The 19013-nt window shown below is 35.8% G+C and overlaps 1 protein-coding gene across 2 annotated transcripts in view; it reads right to left on the bottom strand.

The window, feature by feature from the left end:
• LOC134683912 (peroxidase-like protein) overlaps positions 1-19013 on the bottom strand; it is a 56356-nt gene that overhangs the window by 718 nt on the left and 36625 nt on the right. For both annotated transcript variants that reach the window (XM_063543218.1, XM_063543219.1), the window contains exons 6-12: positions 9716-9767; positions 8688-8788; positions 7963-8064; positions 7346-7432; positions 5995-6715; positions 4654-4823; positions 4108-4210 (exon numbers count right to left, since the gene is read on the bottom strand). In XM_063543218.1, coding sequence (XP_063399288.1) covers positions 4108-4210; positions 4654-4823; positions 5995-6715; positions 7346-7432; positions 7963-8064; positions 8688-8788; positions 9716-9767 — 1336 coding nt within the window. The remainder of the gene's footprint in view (positions 1-4107; positions 4211-4653; positions 4824-5994; positions 6716-7345; positions 7433-7962; positions 8065-8687; positions 8789-9715; positions 9768-19013) is intronic.

The raw sequence follows: 19013 nt of genomic DNA, 5'->3' as shown, positions 1-19013 counted from the left end.
ATATATTTGAATGTTGCGATATTGATACCTTGCTGGCTACTAGACAAACGTATGAATTCTACGTTATACTTATCCAGATAATGGCGAGACAAAAGCATTGTGCTGCATACGAGACATTCTCTACGTTATACTTACCCAGATAATGGAGAGACAAAAGCATTGTGCTCCATACGAGACGTTCTCTACGTTATACTTGCCCAGTAAATGGCGAGACAAAGGCATTGTGCTCCATACGAGACATTCTCTACGTTATACTTACCAAGATAATGGCGAGACAAAAGCATTGTGCTGCATACGAGACATTCTACGTTATACTTACCCAGTAAATGGCGAGACAAAGGCATTGTGCTCCATACGAGACATTCTCTACGTTATACTTACCCAGATAATGGCGAGACAAAAGCATTGTGCTGCATACGAGACGTTCTCTACGTTATACTTACCTAGATAATGGCGAGACAAAAGCATTGTGCTCCATACGAGACGTTCTCTACGTTATACTTACCCAGTAAATGGCGAGACAAAGGCAATGTGCTCCATACGAGACATTCTCTACGTTATACTTACCCAGATAATGGCGAGGTTAAAGCATTGTGCTCCATACGACACGTTCTCTACGTTATACTTACCCAGTAAATGGCGAGACAAAGGCATTGTGCTCCATACAAGACATTCTCTACGTTATACTTACCCAGATAATGGCGAGACAAAAGCATTGTGCTGCATACGAGACATTCTATACGTTATACTTACCCAGATAATGGCGAGACAAAAGCATTGTGCTGCATACGAGACATTCTCTACGTTATACTTACCCAGATAATGGCGAGACAAAAGCATTGTGCTGCATACGAGACATTCTACGTTATACTTACCCAGATAATGGCGAGACAAAAGCATTGTGCTGCATACGAGACGTTCTATACGTTATACTTACCCAGATAATGGCGAGACAAAAGCATTGTGCTGCATACGAGACATTCTCTACGTTATACTTACCCAGATAATGGCGAGACAAAATCATTGTGCTGCATACGAGACATTCTCTACGTTATACTTATCCAGATAATGGCGAGACAAAAGCATTGAGCTGCATACGAGACATTCTACGGTATACTTACCCAGATAATGGCGAGACAAAAGCATTGAGCTGCATACGAGCCATTCTACGTTATACTTACCCAGATAATGGCGAGACAAAAGCATTGTGCTCCATACGAGACGTTCTCTACGTTAAACTTACCCAGTAAATGGCGAGACAAAGGCATTGTGCTCCATACGAGACATTCTCTACGTTATACTTACCCAGATAATGGCGAGGTAAAAGCATTGTGCTCCATACGACACGTTCTCTACGTTATACTTACCCAGTAAATGGCGAGACAAAGGCATTGTGCTGCATACGAGACATTCTCTACGTTATACTTACCCAGATAATGGCGAGACAAAAGCATTGTGCTGCATACGAGACATTCTCTACGTTATACTTATCCAGATAATGGCGAGACAAAAGCATTGAGCTGCATACGAGACATTCTACGGTATACTTACCCAGATAATGGCGAGTCAAAAGTATTGAGCTGCATACGAGCCATTCTACGTTATACTTACCCAGATAATGGCGAGACAAAAGCATTGTGCTGCATACGAGCCATTCTACGTTATACTTACCCAGATAATGGCGAGACAAAAGCATTGAGCTGCATACGAGACATTCTCTACGTTATACTTACCCAGATAATGGCGAGACAAAAGCATTGTGCTGCATACGAGACATTCTCTACGTTATACTTATCCAGATAATGGCGAGACAAAAGCATTGAGCTGCATACGAGACATTCTACGGTATACTTACCCAGATAATGGCGAGACAAAAGCATTGAGCTGCATACGAACCATTCTACGTTATACTTACCCAGATAATGGCGAGACAAAAGCATTGAGCTACAGACGAGACATTCTCTACGTTATACTTATCCAGATAATGGCGAGACAAAGGCATTATCCTTCATACGAGACATTCTCTACGTTATACTTACCCAAATAATGGCGAGACAAAAGCATTGTGCTGCATACGAGACATTCTCTACGTTATACTTACCCAGATAATGGCGAGACGAAGGCATTGTGTTGCATACAAGACATTCTTTACGTTATACTTACCCAGATAATGGCGAGACAAAGGCATTCTGCTGCATACGAGACATTCTCTACGTTATACTTACCCAGATAATGGCGAGACAAAAACATTGTGCTCCATACGAGACATTCTCTACGTTATACTTACCCAGATATTGGCGAGACAAAAGCATTCTGCTGCATACGAGACATTCTCTACGTTATACTTACCCAGATAATGAAGAGACAAAAGCATTGTGCTGTCTACATACAAGACATTCTCTACGTTATACTTACACAGATAATGGCGAGACAAAAGCATTCTTCTGCATACGAGACATTCTCTACGTTATACTTACCCAGATAATGGCGAGACAAAGGCATTGTGCTGCATACGAAACATTCTCTACGTTATACTTACCCAGATAATGGCGAGACAAAAGCATTCTGCTGCATACGAGACATTCTCTACGTTATACTTACCCAGATAATGGAGAGACAAAAGCATTGTGCTGCCTGCATACAAGACATTCTCTACGTAATACTTACCCAGATAATGGCGAGACAAAGGCATTCTTCTGCATACGAGACATTCTCTACGTTATACTTACCCAGATAATGGAGAGACAAAAGCATTGTGCTGCCTGCATACAAGACAATCTCTACGTAATACTTACCCAGATAATGGCGAGACAAAGGCATTCTGCTGCATACGAGACATTCTCTACGTTATACTTACCCAGATAATGGCGAGACAAAAACATTGTGCTCCATACGAGACATTCTCTACGTTATACTTACCCAGATATTGGCGAGACAAAAGCATTCTGCTGCATACGAGACATTCTCTACGTTATACTTACCCAGATAATGAAGAGACAAAAGCATTGTGCTGTCTACATACAAGACATTCTCTACGTTATACTTACACAGATAATGGCGAGACAAAAGCATTCTTCTGCATACGAGACATTCTCTACGTTATACTTACCCAGATAATGGCGAGACAAAGGCATTGTGCTGCATACGAAACATTCTCTACGTTATACTTACCCAGATAATGGCGAGACAAAAGCATTCTGCTGCATACGAGACATTCTCTACGTTATACTTACCCAGATAATGGAGAGACAAAAGCATTGTGCTGCCTGCATACAAGACATTCTCTACGTAATACTTACCCAGATAATGGCGAGACAAAGGCATTCTTCTGCATACGAGACATTCTCTACGTTATACTTACCCAGATAATGGAGAGACAAAAGCATTGTGCTGCCTGCATACAAGACAATCTCTACGTAATACTTACCCAGATAATGGCGAGACAAAGGCATTCTTCTGCATACGAGACATTCTCTACGTTATACTTACCCAGATAACGGCGAGACAAAGGCATTGTGCTGCATACGAAACATTCTCTACGTTATACTTACCCAGATAATGGCGAGACAAAAGCATTGTGCTGCATACGAGACGTTCTATACGTTATACTTACCCAGATAATGGCGAGACAAAAGCATTGCGCTACATACGAGATATTCTCTACGTTATACTTACCCAGATAATGGCGAGACAAAAGCATTGTGCTGCATACGAGACATTCTATACGTTATACTTACCCAGATAATGGCGAGACAAAAGCATTGTGCTGCATACGAGACATTCTCTACGTTATACTTACCCAGATAATGGCGAGGTAAAAGCATTCTGCTGCATACGAGACATTCTCTACGTTATACCTACCCAGATAATGGCGAGGTAAAAGCATTCTGCTGCATACAAGACATTCTCTGCGTTATACTTACCCAGATAATGGCGAGGTAAAAGCATTCCGCTGCATACGAGACATTCTCTACGTTATACTTATCCAGATAATGGCGAGACGAAGGCATTGTGCTGCACACGAAACATTCTCTACATTATACTTACCCAGATAATGGCGAGACGAAGGCATTGTGCTGCATACCAGACATTTTACGTTGTACTTACCCAGATAATGGCGAGACAAAAGCATTGTGCTGCATACGAGACATTTGCATGTTTCTCATAAACAAAGATGATAGCCTCTGTTGTTTAATGGTGTTAAGTTGACCTATAAATAGAAAGATAATAATAAATTGACCCAAGATTTAATAATGAATCGTTAAATTGTATAAATGTGACCTATAGATTTAATAATAAGTTGCAAATAGTGTTAAGCTGACCAACAAGTTTTATTGTAAATTGTTGTCAAATTGTGTTAGGTTGTCTCTGTTGTTGATCTGTTACCTGTATAGTGGTATTACATTGGAAATAAGGCAGAATTTGGTTACTTGTTTGCTTTGTTTGTATATTGACAATTGTAATTGGGATAACTTTCAATTAAATTTAAATATAATATATACGTATTTGATAATGCCTGTTTATATTGTTTGTAGATGTCAATCTTAATAACAATGCTTGAGCTAACGTTTATTCAAACAAAGTAAGCAAACCAGACAAAGTTTTACTGTACAAGCAGTAGGAAATTAGCTGTAATTAATCTTTAAAATTTACCTGGTGTAAATCCTGTATGTTTGAAATCATTTTCGTAATAAAATCGATCTCCAACTTTGAAATTCAAAAACTGTAGACTGAAGAGACACTGAAAGGTTGGTCCTAACAATGAACCAGGCATTGGTACCTCCGATAAAGCTCCAGGGAAAATGTCAATATCATTTGGATGGCTGTCATAACAAAAATATACATATGATATTGTTAGAACAGAAGAACCACTATCCCCTGTATAAGTTTATTTCACAGAGTCAAAGTCTTCAATTTATCAAATCTTAAGGCAAACAGAATATACTTTAAACATTATTGCATATTTTAATAGATGCTCAACATGTGTAAAAATTAATTATTTGGAGCTGTTTACATACGTTTAAACTTTGGCAATCTGTTTGAAAATAGCTATTTTAAGAACCCTATTATCCATTTATAAAGCTCTGATATAATGCATTAAATAAAAGATTGAAACAGTTTGAAGATGACAAAAAAGTTTTTTTCTGAAGGTGGCCCTACTGTGAAAAACAAATTGGGGAAAATTGGCCCTAATATTTTTTTAAATAATCATTAAATTTAGTACGGAACACAATTACTTACTATATAACTAGTATCACATTCTAAATAGAAAATAAGTATGTTGGACAAAATGTGGAGATTTCTTTCAGGGTAATTCAGATTCTCATCCAAACTCTAACCATATTCTCTATCAATTGGTTTCTATTTGTTTGCATGTGATATTATTTCACGAATAAGCACTTAAAGGAACTTTATAATTATGAATATATATTTTTCATTTTTAATCACTGCTTCTATTGCATTTATAATTATACTGGTACAAATAAGAGTAGTTATTATTGTTTAATATCAAAGCTAAACTTGTAAACATATTGTTAAGGGGCCACCCGAAGTCCGCCTCTATGTGAAGGATATTATTGCTGTGTTGAAAACCCATTGGTGGCCTTGTGCTGTTTTCTGATTTTGGTCGGTTTGTTGTCTCTTTGGCACATTCCTCATTTCCATTTATAATTTAAACAAATACAAAATACTTTGTCGAAATACACTTATTGCATGCAGATCAGAAAGAAACTCGAAACTCAAAAATCAAGTAAGAGCAATATAAAGAATTGATATTTCAGATATTAAAATCGAAAAAAGAAATAATTTGTCATTCTGTTTGATATAACACAATTGAAAAGTTACTATATTTTTGATATAATGAACATTACCTGTAAGACAATTGAAGTGCTTTAGCTGATTGAGGGTCATGGTCTATATATAATGAACATTACCTGTAAGACAATTGAAGTGCTTTAGCTGATCGAGGGTCATGGTCTATATAATGAACATTACCTGTAAGACAATTGAAGTGCTTTAGCTGATCGAGGGTCATGGTCTATCAAACCCATTGGTGCGACACCAAAATGAAGTGCAGGTTTAAGTCCACAGAATTCTCTCCATTTATTATATGATGGAATGCCATGATCTCTGGCGCGCTGCATGTTTAATGCTGGTAAATCAAATCCGTTTCCGGGCTCAGTTTCGAAAAGTCTATCCCTGACTGCATGTGTAATAAAACTATCTGGCGCTCCCTGGAAATGTGTACACATCCATCGTGCTATTCCATCCACACCATACATATTATTATGTCCGCGTATTAAACGTGTGTTGAAAAATTCCTCAACAACTGGTGTTTGAGCTCCATGTGCATAATCTGGTGTCATAAATCCAACGAATGATTCAATTTGAGTATGTCCTATTCTAAATACGGCTGCAGCAAATACATTTCTGGTAGATCCATCAACTTTTGGATCGTAGACATTATTATATCCTCTAGCTGTACTTCTGATTCCAAATTTAGTAACTATTTCCTCTCCAAGAATGGCGGGTAAATATTCGTTGTATATTATATGCTGGTACATTCCATCTAATATTTTTTTCGTTTCCTGATAAATTTTTTCGTCTCCCCAATGTAGATTGATTTTTTGGAGTCCTCTGGCTATCCTGTTATGTTCTCTCAGAAATAGAACGTGAATAACGTTTAATGTTGGTGCATCTGAATGTCTGTGATCTCCTGTTATTAAATAGAAGATGCTGAGTGAAATATTCTGTGAGAGCATTGGTATTGGAACCTAAACTTTAAATGTTATTTGTTTATGTAATATTATTTACGTTACTGTTAGCTTAGTTCATACTTTTATATTGTACATAATAGTTCTTTTTCTTATGTAAGATAATGTCTTATTTTACAATGTACCAAATTGCAATGTTAAGTCTGAAAATGTTGTATAAATAATTTTACTTGTCCGTATATATTTCATCGCATACTAGTATGCTGTTAGACGCATTTGTGGATACCCCATCGCTGTAAAGGGTAGTTGCTAAATAATATATATAACATTTGATTTCTTTTCCCGTACTGGTTCTTGTAAAAAAGGGATATTCTTATCAACAGAGTCAAGAATAGTGGTCATGTCTATAATATAGAATATGTATGCACGTGACAGCAATTAGATAAATCGCACACACAGTTATGTAGAGGTCACTATTTAAAAAAGTTCGTAGTTACCAACAACTTTGTCTAGTCTAGAAATAAAGAAATTTGTGAGTTTAAAACGAGTGAATGTATCTTATAGATATTCCAATTGAATAAAAGTTGTTATCAGGACTCAGGTGTGTAAAATGATACTTGATTATAGTTTACCTGCTCTGAAACAAACTTGACCTTCGACACAATCTAGATCAGGTGGTCCATCAGGTAACAAACCTCCAGCACCTTCCTGCATCTCGCCTGTAAACAGTCAATTTATTAGATATAATTCACTTAATGTTTTGGATATAAGCTGTCAAGTAAGTCCATTGAATATCAATTTTTGACAACTTTATACTATTTCCTTCATAGTCGGTCATTAAGAACCACACAAAAGAGTCCTATAATATGCAATGTAATAATAAGTTAATTAAAACTATACTGATATTTGTGTTATGTAAACATACGTACGATTTTTCAGCGTTTTATCGTATCGCGCAAAACAGTCCAAGAAATGCAGAATCGCATAGGCTGTTTCTTAACTGATTTTACTGGTATTAAACACATTAAAGACAAACAGCAATATAACAGCCGTTCAAAAACCAACAATGAACCATCATACGTCCACAGCTCACCATCTCAAGCTAACCATCTCAGGTAGACGTTTTTGTTTTACGACTTACCAAAAGACAAAAGTAATTTATTTTCTAAAAGATATTTCGTCTACTGGCAGTAATTTCAAATCCTGGACCTAAGAATTTGTTGTATTATGACTTCTAAAAACGACTCACCTCCATGCAATGTACGTAGTTCTCTCATAGCCTTGATGTTATTGCCATACACCTGTGACAAATCTAAGTAAGACGTTCTCTGGTTCATCTGGTGACGAGGACCTGTACATACAATTACATTGTACTTTAGTATGTCTTATTTGTTAAAGTTTAAACAGAGCGTGTTGCTGATTATTTACGCCATACTGTTGCTCGAATATGCATATTATAAATATTTATAATGTTTGGTATTTAGCATACATTATTTTTTTTTTAACCTGAACGTTGTGACACAATTATCACAACAGGATTGAAAGTGAGGGACAACATACCAATGGCGTAACATTATTTTACATTTATTTTCCTGTCTTTTACTTCCTGGTAATGGTAATGTTTTCTGGGTTTTTTTTTTCGTACATCTGAAATAGTTTTGAATGCGAGGTATATAACGCGCACTATAGCAATTAAAAGAATTGTTAAAACGTATACTAGCTAATTGCAATTTGGCATGTTTGTAGATGGACAGATCATTTTAGTATCGTGCAAACTAGAACGACCTTGTATATTTTTGGTTGTTCCTATTTGATGATTGGTTATAAACACATTGAAAATCTAGTTTTTACATTACACCATACAAAAAATTCTAATCTTTTACAATTTCTATCAGATGTCATGTTTTCTTGTTATACTTTGTCGGTACATTTCGTGCTCAGCGGTGATTGGTTTACTTATACGATAATATATACCTGGTCCACAGCCTGTAGTTGGTGCTGCTTCTGAACGTACAAACTCCATACATGTATGTTTGAATTCTCCAGGAGGAGTAAAGAAAGGGAAACATTCTGGTCTAAAACAAAAATATAGATTCTTGATATAAGATAACAGTTCTTTGATAGTCTTGCAAGATTTGATAATTTCATTCAACATTTGTTTTTACTCTTGTTGGCGATTTAAACCTTGCGATTGGTGTGTGGACGCTAAAGTCTTTTTTTAAACGTATTTTGGTCTCTGAATGTTTTTATTTTTGGCTTTCAGTGTATTTTGGTTGCTTTCTTGTTAATATATATGTCTGCCTCTCGTTAATGCCTCCATAAGTCAATAAATAAACTCATCATAGATACCAGGATTAAACTTTTTATTTACGCCAGACGCGCGTTTCGTCTACAAAAGACTCATCCGTGACGCTCAAATCCAAAAACGTTAAAAGGCCAAATGAAGTACGAAGTAGAAGAGCATTGAGGACCAAAATTCCTAAAAGTTTTGCTAAATACAGCTAAGGTAATCTATTCCTGAGGTAGAAAAGCCTTAATATTTCAAAAATTCAAATGTTTTGTAAACAGTCAATTTATAAATATGACCATATCAATGATAATTCATGTCAGCTGCTACTAGGCTGGTGATACCAACGGAGTTAAAACTACACCAGCAGTGGCATCGATCGACCCAGTGGTTGTAAACAAACTCATCATATATACTAGGTTACCAACTTTTTATATATCAACTGAATGTAGATTACTTTATCTCCATCGGCAAATGTTTAACTCATATTGAAGTCTTGTCAATTTTATGATTAGGATTCAAGTTTGACCCTACAATAGCCCTTTAAACCCTTTTTTTCTAAAAGGTATGACATATTTTTCTGTACTTTTTAAGTTGTTTGGTTTTGATCCAATGGGTTGTTTTCACGATTGCGACTAAGCTTCTAAATTCCTTTATCTTGATGCCAAGGGACGTAATTATACCGAATATTTATTTCAAGGAAAGACAATCTTACCTGTTGACAGGTTGATCACCGTTACAACATACCATCTGATCTAGACCTTCATCTGTAATTTAAAAAACATTTTTTTTTATTAAGACTTAACTTTTCATACGCGATGGAACACCCGAAACATTTGACGTTATCTTTAAGCTTAAACGATGAATATAATCAAATATGAATGAAATAATCACTTTAGCATGGATCAAAAATTAATTATCTCATTTCTTTTTCTTCACCTAAGCTATATATAAAATATGAGTATATTTTCAACATGAAAAAGACAATGTTTTCTGATGCTGACAATAATTTTGAACCTTATACATTTTTGTGCAAAACTAAAATCAGCTGCAAGTATCATTTCTTACAGAGATTTTATTGTTTATGTATACATGATATATAGTTAAAAAACATAATTTCAAGCCATAAAAGTACACTTTATTACACGTTTTTTTAATCCTTTTAGAGAAAGGCGTCTTTAGTAAAAACACGTCTGACAAAACAACTAATCTGCCATGTACTCCATCTACATGCACACATACATCATGATCTGTGTCACAACCTAAGATGAAGCTGACGTCGAAAGACAAATCACTTCACTCACGAAAACCAAATTTTTATACAGCCTAGAAGGCGTAGATATTGTAGAAGACAAAGTGCCAAAATGTTACCGACGCGAATCATGTTAAATCCAAAGTCCCAAACCCAATGAGGGAAGGGTGTTCAAATTCCAAGTCCCAAACCTAATTAGGGAAGGGTGTTCATATCCAAAGTCCCAAACCCAATGAGGGAAGGGTGTTCATATCCAAAGTCCCAAAACCAATGAGGGAAGGATGTACATATCCAAAGTCAGAAACACAATGAGGGAAGGACGTTTAAATCCCAAGTAGCAAACCAGGACAGGGAATGGTGTTTTAAATCCCAAGTCCAAAACCCGGTGAGGTACGGGTGTTCAATACCCAAGTCTTAATCCCAATGAGGAAAGGGCGTTCAAATCCCAAATCACAAACTAGGTAAGTGAAGGGTGTTCATATACCAAGTTCCTTAACCCAGTGAGAGAAGGGTGTTCAAATCGCAAATACCAAACACGGCAGCATAAGAAGCGTGTTCAAATTCTAAGTCCAGACATGATTAGGGGAGAATAAAAAAACGTCTACAGTAAATAACGAATCTTACATTCTGATGAAGAAAACGATATTGATGGATTTTCCCCCATACTGATCTTTTAGAAATGAATCTTACAAATGTAAACGATAGTCGATATTATAATATTTATTTACGATCTTCGTGTCATTCCAATGTAAAAGATATATAAAAAAAACACACTACAAGTTAACAACAAAAAGTTAAATAATAAATATGTTGTATATGACTGTTGGTCATCTGTCAAATAAGGCACACAGTTCATATGTTATTTCTTTTCTGATTGATTATGAATAATCACACTTTCAATTTTAAATGAAAGGACGGTTTCTAATCTTAGCACTTTACATGATGTGTGACCAAAAAAAGTTAAAACATAAAATGAAAGATAAAGTTTAACCAGTTTACGAAAACCTAAGTAGCTTGAATTGTCAAATAAAACAAAGGTATCAAAGTATTTCTTAATTCAAAGTTAAAAAAAAACAATTATTGTTTCTGTCCTTTTGTAAACGGATGAGGTTATTATCAGTAGTACTTTTCTTAAATAAAAGGCACAAAGGAATAATAACTAAGTTTAAACATGTCCTATTTTCCTAGATTGTGACTTCATTAGAAAGTGTCTAGGTTCGAGGTAACTCCATTTCTGTCTAATTTAACTATTTTTTTATTTTTTTTTTTTGGGGGGGGGTCTTTATTCTGTAGATTGTTTAGTTCTGTAATCAGTACTTTATTATCTTGTATTTTTTAAAGTCATTGCTTATATTTTTGTACCCCTTTTGTAGCTCTGTCTGTTCCCCTAATTTTTCTCTAATTGTTAGTTTATGGCGAGTAATCGCTATTCTGTAAACCCATTTTAAGGTCACATAATTTTGTTAAAACTAATCCTAAATTTAAGTAAGAGACTTTCTAATAAGAGTAATACATTTCCCGTAAAGGTACAGTTTGAAAAACATAAAACACCTGTGATACGGTGCTTTTTGTCCGCAATTCGCTTTTTGTCCGCTTTTGCTTTTTGTCCGATAATTTTGCTTTTTGTCCGAAACTTTTGCTTTTTGTCCGTTGCTTTTTGTCCGTTTTGCCTTTTGTCCGATTATTTTGCTTTTTGTCCGAAACTTTTGCTTTTTGTCCGTTGCTTTTTGTCCGTTTTGCCTTTTGTCCAATTATTTTGCTTTTTGTCCGAAACTTTTGCTTTTTGTCCGTTGCTTTTTGTCCGTTTTGCTTTTTGTCCGATAATTTTGCTTTATGTCCGATATAAAATGTGTATATTTTTGGCAGGTTTCATTTTGAACTTCAAAATACCATGTCCTTTTAGGAGTTAAATACAGACCATACTCACATTATAAATGATTTGTACATGAAATTTCATGTCTTTTACAATATATCGCATTACCTCTAAAATGGCTCGAAGCACTTATATCCTAGACCCGTAGGTGTTGGTCAACAGAGGACAAGGGGAATAATCTTGTATATCCCTAAGTCTAAAAAACAACTATTGATAGCTGGCTAAACTAAGACATACTCCAGGTAGGCCATTATACCAGAAGTAGAGGTAGTCAAACCCTTATAAATGGCTTATAGCACTTATGTCTTGGATCTACACGAGTTTATCAGCAACGAATTAAAAGGGGCATGAATTTCGCCGGTATATCACGAAGTAAAAATAAACCTCATTATTGCCAGCTCTTCAAACTAAGAGATTCTCCACGTTGGCCATTATACCAGAGGTATAGGTAGGCACTGCCTCTTAAATGGTCCATGGGCCATGGCACTTATGTCCTCGACCCGTACGAGTTGGTCAGAAGAGGGTAAGGGGAATACTCTAGTATATCACACAGTCCACCAAAAATAGTGACGGCTGCCCAAACTAAGACATTTTTAGGTGCGCCCTTATACTAGATGTTGGAGTAGTCATTCTCTTAAATATGGCTCATAGCACTTATGCTATAGACCCGAACGAGTTTGTCAACAATGAGTTAAAAGGGGGATGAATTAGCCCGGTATATAACGAAGTTGAAATAAACTGTTGCCCGCTGGCTAAACTTAGAAATTATCCACGCGGGCCATAATATGAAAGGTAGAGGAAGGGATTGCCTCTATAAAATGACCATGAGCACGTATGATCTAGACCCGTACGAGTTAGTCAGCAAAGTGTAAGGTTGGTACCCTAGTATATAATAAAGTCTAAACTATTGCTGGATTGGCTAAGAGATTCTCCGCGTGGGCCATTATACCAGAGCCTGAGAGGTAGAGGTTGTCATTGCCTCTTTGGCCTAAATCAATTATTCCCTAGAGAAGTACGCGGTATCATCAAAGGGTTTAAAAGGGAGTTGGAACCTCTGTTTACAAAAGAGTCGAAATAAATTATTGCCGGCTTGCTTAAGTACGAGATTCTCCAAGTTGGCCATTAATCCTAGGTTAAATGTGTGCATTGCCTTTTAAATGGCTGATAAAACTAACGCCCTAGACCTGTACAAGTTTGTCAGCAAAAGGTTAAAGGGGGGATGCGATGCCTCTTTTTATAACTAAAATATAAATTAAGCCGACTGGCCTAACTAAGAGATTCTATACGCGGGGTATTATATCAGAGGATGAGGTAGGCATTACCTCTAACATAGCCATAACACGTATGTCCCAGACCCGTGTAAGTTAATCAGCAAAGGGTAAGGGGGGTACCTAAGTATATCACAAAGTCGAAATAAACTATTGCTGGCTGGCTAAACGAAGGAATTCTCCACATGGGCCATGATACCAGAAGTAGAAGTGGCCATAGCCTAAAAAATGGCCACTTATGCCGTAGACCCGTACCAGTGCTTCAGCAAAGTGTTAAAAGGGGGAGGTGGTATCTATGTTTACAACGAAGTCGAAATGAATTATTGCCGGCTGGCCAAACAAAGAAATTCTCCACATAGGCCATTATAACAAAGGTAGTGGTGGACATTGCATCTAAAATGACCCATTCTTATTCCATTGATCTGTACGATTTTGTCAGCAATGGGTAAGGAGGGTACCCTGGTATATAACAAAGTCGAAATAAACTATTGCCGGATGCCCAAAAATAAAAGATAATCCACGTTTATTATGATACCAGAGGTAGAGGTGGGCCTTGCCTTTATAATGGTTTATAGCACTTATGCCAGCAAAAGGAAAGGAGGGTATTCTAGTATATCGCAAAGTCGTTAATTATATTGCCGGCTGTTCAAACTACGAGATTCACCACATGGGCCATGCTACCAGAGGTATAGGTGGTCATTGCCTTTAAAATAGCCTATAGCACTTATATGGCATATACCCGTACGAGTTTGTCAGTAAAGAGCTAAAATGAGGAGGTGGTACCTCTGTTCACATTAAAGTCAAAATAACTGTAGCCGGTAGGCCAAACTCCGGGATTCTCTACGTGGATCATTATACCAGAGGTAGAGGTTTATTTCGACTTCGTTGTAAACAAAGGTAACACCTTTTATTTTTAACCCCTTGCAGGCAAAATCGTACAGGTCTTTGGAATTAGTGTTATATGCCATTTTAAAGGCAATTACCATATCTATCTCTGGTAAAATGGCCTACGTGGAGAACATCTTAGTTTGGCCAGCCGGCAATACTTTATTTCGACTTTGTTTTAAACAGAGGAACCATCTCCCCCTTTTGATTCATTATTGTTAAACTCGTACGGGTCTAGGGCATAAGTGCTATAAGAAATTTGTATGGCAATGTCTTCCTCTATCTCTGGTTAAATGGCCTACGTGGAGAATCTTTTAGTTTGGCCAGCCGGCAATTATTAAAGTGTATTTCTACTTCGTTTCAAACAGAGGTACCACCTTACCCTTTTAATTCATTGTTGTCAAACTCGTACGGGTCTTGGGCCTAAGTGATCTGTGCCTTTTTTTAAGGCAATGCCTACTTCTACCTCTGGCATCATACCCCACGTGGAGAATCTCTTGGCCAGCCGGCAATTGTTTATTTCGACTTTTTCATATACCAAGGTACTTCTCTAACCCTTTGCTGACTTACTCGCTGGCTTATCCCTTATTGTAAGTAAGTAAGTTCAATAAATATAAGACTATATGCCAGGTCTTTCTGACAACCAATTACAAACAAATTGGGGTTTGTCTAATGAGGCTTTTCCCAGGATGCAATTGCTCGTAGACTGTATACAGTTGACCAAATAATCCACAAATTCCGCAAAAGGATCTTTTAATTATAGGCCATGTCCATTTAGACATTAAGCAACAAAAGCCCAGCATGACCGATGCATTTGTCTTTAATATCTCGGATATTGATTCCGCGTGGCCTTCCAATTGACATGAGTGTCCATTGGTGTTCATTGTTAAACCTTTGGAGCTATATCAGTTTGTGTGGAAATTAAGAGCACGATGACCTTCCCTTGGTGATAACAACATGACCAACATCGTGTGTTACCAAAAGCCGTCAGCAATAGTCACACCGACAATTTGCTACCTTCGTGGACAAAAGCCTGGCTTTTCGCTGGATCCTAATTAACATCTAGTGTTGTCACTACCATTTGCTGTAGAGATTTAGTTGCACAACATAACAGAAACATTCTTTGTAAATACTCTATGTTGATATTTTGACATTTGGATGGTTCATATACCAATTGTAGCCGAAAAATGACAATGAAACATTTCTGTTTAATATCGATCTATTGTTGGAATTGTAAATTTTCATATTCAATTTTTGTTTGTTTAAAGATAACCATTTTAAATAAAGATTTTAATTTTTTAAAAAGCAAGTGTTAGACTTGTGCTTTTATTGCCACTCAGTTCATATAACCTGTCATTTTAGTCGAGCCTGTAACTTTTGTTGCAGAAAGCTCGACATATGAATAGTGATCCGGCGGCGGCGGCGGCGTAAGTTAACTTCTGAAAAGCTTAATATTTTAGAAGGTGGAAGAATTGGATGCTTCATACTCTGTATATAGATGCCTCATGTTACGCAGTTTCTGTCAGTCACATGTCCAATGTCCTTAACCTCATTTTCATGGTTCAGTGATCACTTGAAAAAAAAGTTCAGAATTTTTGTAATGTTGAATTCTCTCTTATTATAAGTTATAGGATAACTCTATTTGGTATGTGCGTACCTTGCAAGGTACTCATGCCCGTCAGACAGTTTTCACTTGACCTCGACTTCATTTCGTGGATCAATGAACAAAGGTTAGAATAAGTTTTGGTGGTCAAGTCCACATCTCAGATACTATAAGCAACAGGGCTAGTATATTCGGTGTATGGAAGGACTGTAAGATGTACATGTCCAACTGGCAGGTGTCATCTGACCTTGACCTCATTTTCACGGTTCAGTGGTTATAGTTAAATTTTTCTGTCTTGGTCTGTTTTTCTCATACTTTATGCAATGAGTCTACAATATTTGTTGTATGGAATGATTGTAAGGTGTTACAGTACATGTCTAGCGGGAAGATATCATCTGACCTTGACCTCATTTTCATGGTTCAGTGGTCAAAGTTCAGTTTTTGAGTTTTGGTCTTTTTATCTAATATTATATGCCAAAGGTCACTATATTTGGTGCATGGAAATATCTTATGATCTATTTATTAGTCTCCCAGGTTTTATTTGACCATGACCTCAATTTCACGGTTCATTGCACAGTGTTAAGTTTTTGTGTTTTGGTCTGTGTTTCTTAAACTATAAGTAATAGGTCAAGTTTATTTGTTGTATCGAAGAATTGTTAGCTGTTCATGTCTGCCTGGTATGGTTCGTCTGACCTTTACCTCATTTTCATAATTCATTTGGTCTTTGTTTAGCTATCTTGGTTAATGTTAAGTTTATGTGGCAGTTGTAATAAATCTTTATACTTAGGGCTATCAACATAATATTAATGATGAGTAAAGTAGACGAGACATTTCAGTGTGTGCACTCTTGTTTAAATGTGCTTATTTATCAGAGTCCTGGACTGCATCCCAGTGGCTTTCATTCGTTTACTTTTGTGTAAATTTTATACAGATCAGTATTTTTTCAAATGTTTTACCAATATTTTAGCTGCATGTGACATCTTGAATACTCAGAACAGCAAAACAAAATTTAGATTTCAGAAATAAATAGCCTTTAGTCATCGACGAATAGCCGATGATTTCAAGAGTTGTTTCTGTTAAAGGACGATTCCTTTTTTTGTGTGCAATACTTGCTCTTTCGGAGGCTCGAAGGTAATTTCAGCAAAATTTTTATCATTTTTGTTTTCATTACAAATTTTATTTATTACACTATTAGTTATAACTTTATGAATTGGCTCAAAAATCAACCCAAAAAATCGAATGTTTTTGGCCTCAGATTTATTTTTCAAATGTTTATATCACTGTAAAAGCTCCAAATTGTCTCCCGTTAGTGCAATAATGGCATTGTGTTTTGGCATTAGAATCAAAATGTCTTTTTCAACTCATCGGTGACCTATAGATATTTTTCAAATATGCTTTACGTAAACAGTTGTAAAATTAAATCGATTTCTATAATTAAGTTCTTTTTTTATTTCGATATATATATCTCTCTATTTCTCCTATTAGTTCAACTTAAAAAAAGTACCTTAACAAAAATGGTTGCTTCTTTCGAGGGCAGATTGTGAGCTTAAGTGAACGATAACCCCTTGTTTTTATTTGATTTTTCTATTTAGTATATGATAAAAGTTCATCTATAGAAAAACAAGCAAAATCCTACATGTATATTTAAAAAATAATGGATTAATACCCTCCAGTCCCCTTAACGACAAAAAAAACAAAAAAACATTACGTTTAAGTATCACCTACAGTATTTTACAACCTCCATTGGTGATACAATATATGTATTTCTGCTGTTGTTTTATATAAGTTATTGTCCCGAATAAACATCTTTATGCGTTTTTGCGTTTTTGCGTTTATGCGTTTCAGTTTTTATTGTGAAATTTCTTCAATCAGCCAAGACAAACTTTAAATTTCGCCTTAACGATGTTTTCGCGAGAAATCCATGTATTATTATCGAATTACTACAAATTTAATCATTGTCTAGTTCCCCAAAATGAGATTTTCCGAGACGCTGGGTTTGAAATGGGATACCCTATTCAATTTAAACAATATTTGCAATCTTTTCAAAAAGATGCAGATGGGAATTTTCGTTCCTTATGAAAGTGTTCGCAAGGAGTTAAATTATAAACTCCTTATAGGATAATCAAAAAGCAACTATTAAGGACCCCCTTGGAAAAAAGATCTTCCAAGACAACGTGTTCGAGAGTTTGAGTTTAATACATGACTTTTTAAAACTTAATGGACGGAGCAGGATTATCTTACTCTTCCAGTTAACCATCGGGAATAAGCCCTACAGACTTGAGCAATTCTAAAATAAACACTGTTGATGTATCGCTTTTAAATTTTCTATTAAAAAGTGTTTTACATTTACGAATGCACTATATTGTATCTGTATCTAAAATATTAAACGCATTTATTTCGTGATAGAAATTAAGTAAATGCTTAAGTAACCATTTTATTACTTTTCCCCCTCTTTTCGAGTTTGTCAAACAAAAATAAACTATTTGTTGAAAATGCTGTTGTGTTAACCAAAGTTTCCTTAATCTTATTACTTGAATAACCTCGAACTTCCTCGTCATTTGGATATAGTTGCTTAATAATTCCGAAATGTATGGATTAATACAGTTTATCTCAATAAATAGCTACACATGTATTACGTAAACTTTGTGATAGTGCTCCAAAAATGAAGTTTGTTTGTTTGTTATATTTGTAATATTTGTAATGTTTAAGAAAAATAAAGTTGTTGGAAATATGACGAAAATATTACCAGACTTAAAAAAGTTTTTTTTTAACTGAAATGTTGCAAAATATTTTGGAGCGACTGTCAATCGGCCATTCGCATATAAGTGCAAATGGTGACTATATATTATTAGCGGGAAGAAGAAACTGTGCGTTTAAGCAATAACATGTCGTAAATGTGTGAACTTCCACATGTAGCAAACGCCGACACCATTTAACATAATGATAAAACTATTCAAGCGAGAAACCCATTGATTTACAAAACACTATACGACAAACAAATACAGAAACAAACAACAACTATTGAATTACAGATTGAAACTCCGTTCCTGACTTATTCGTATGATTATCATATATAATATTTAGCGCGGTTAAACATCAATTTAGAATTTAAATAACGAAACCATCACTCAA

The sequence above is a fragment of the Mytilus trossulus genome, chromosome 9 (genome assembly GCF_036588685.1).
Source record: "Mytilus trossulus isolate FHL-02 chromosome 9, PNRI_Mtr1.1.1.hap1, whole genome shotgun sequence".
NCBI classification, from domain to species: domain Eukaryota; kingdom Metazoa; phylum Mollusca; class Bivalvia; order Mytilida; family Mytilidae; genus Mytilus; species Mytilus trossulus.
This window is presented reverse-complemented; position numbering and strand designations above follow the sequence as displayed.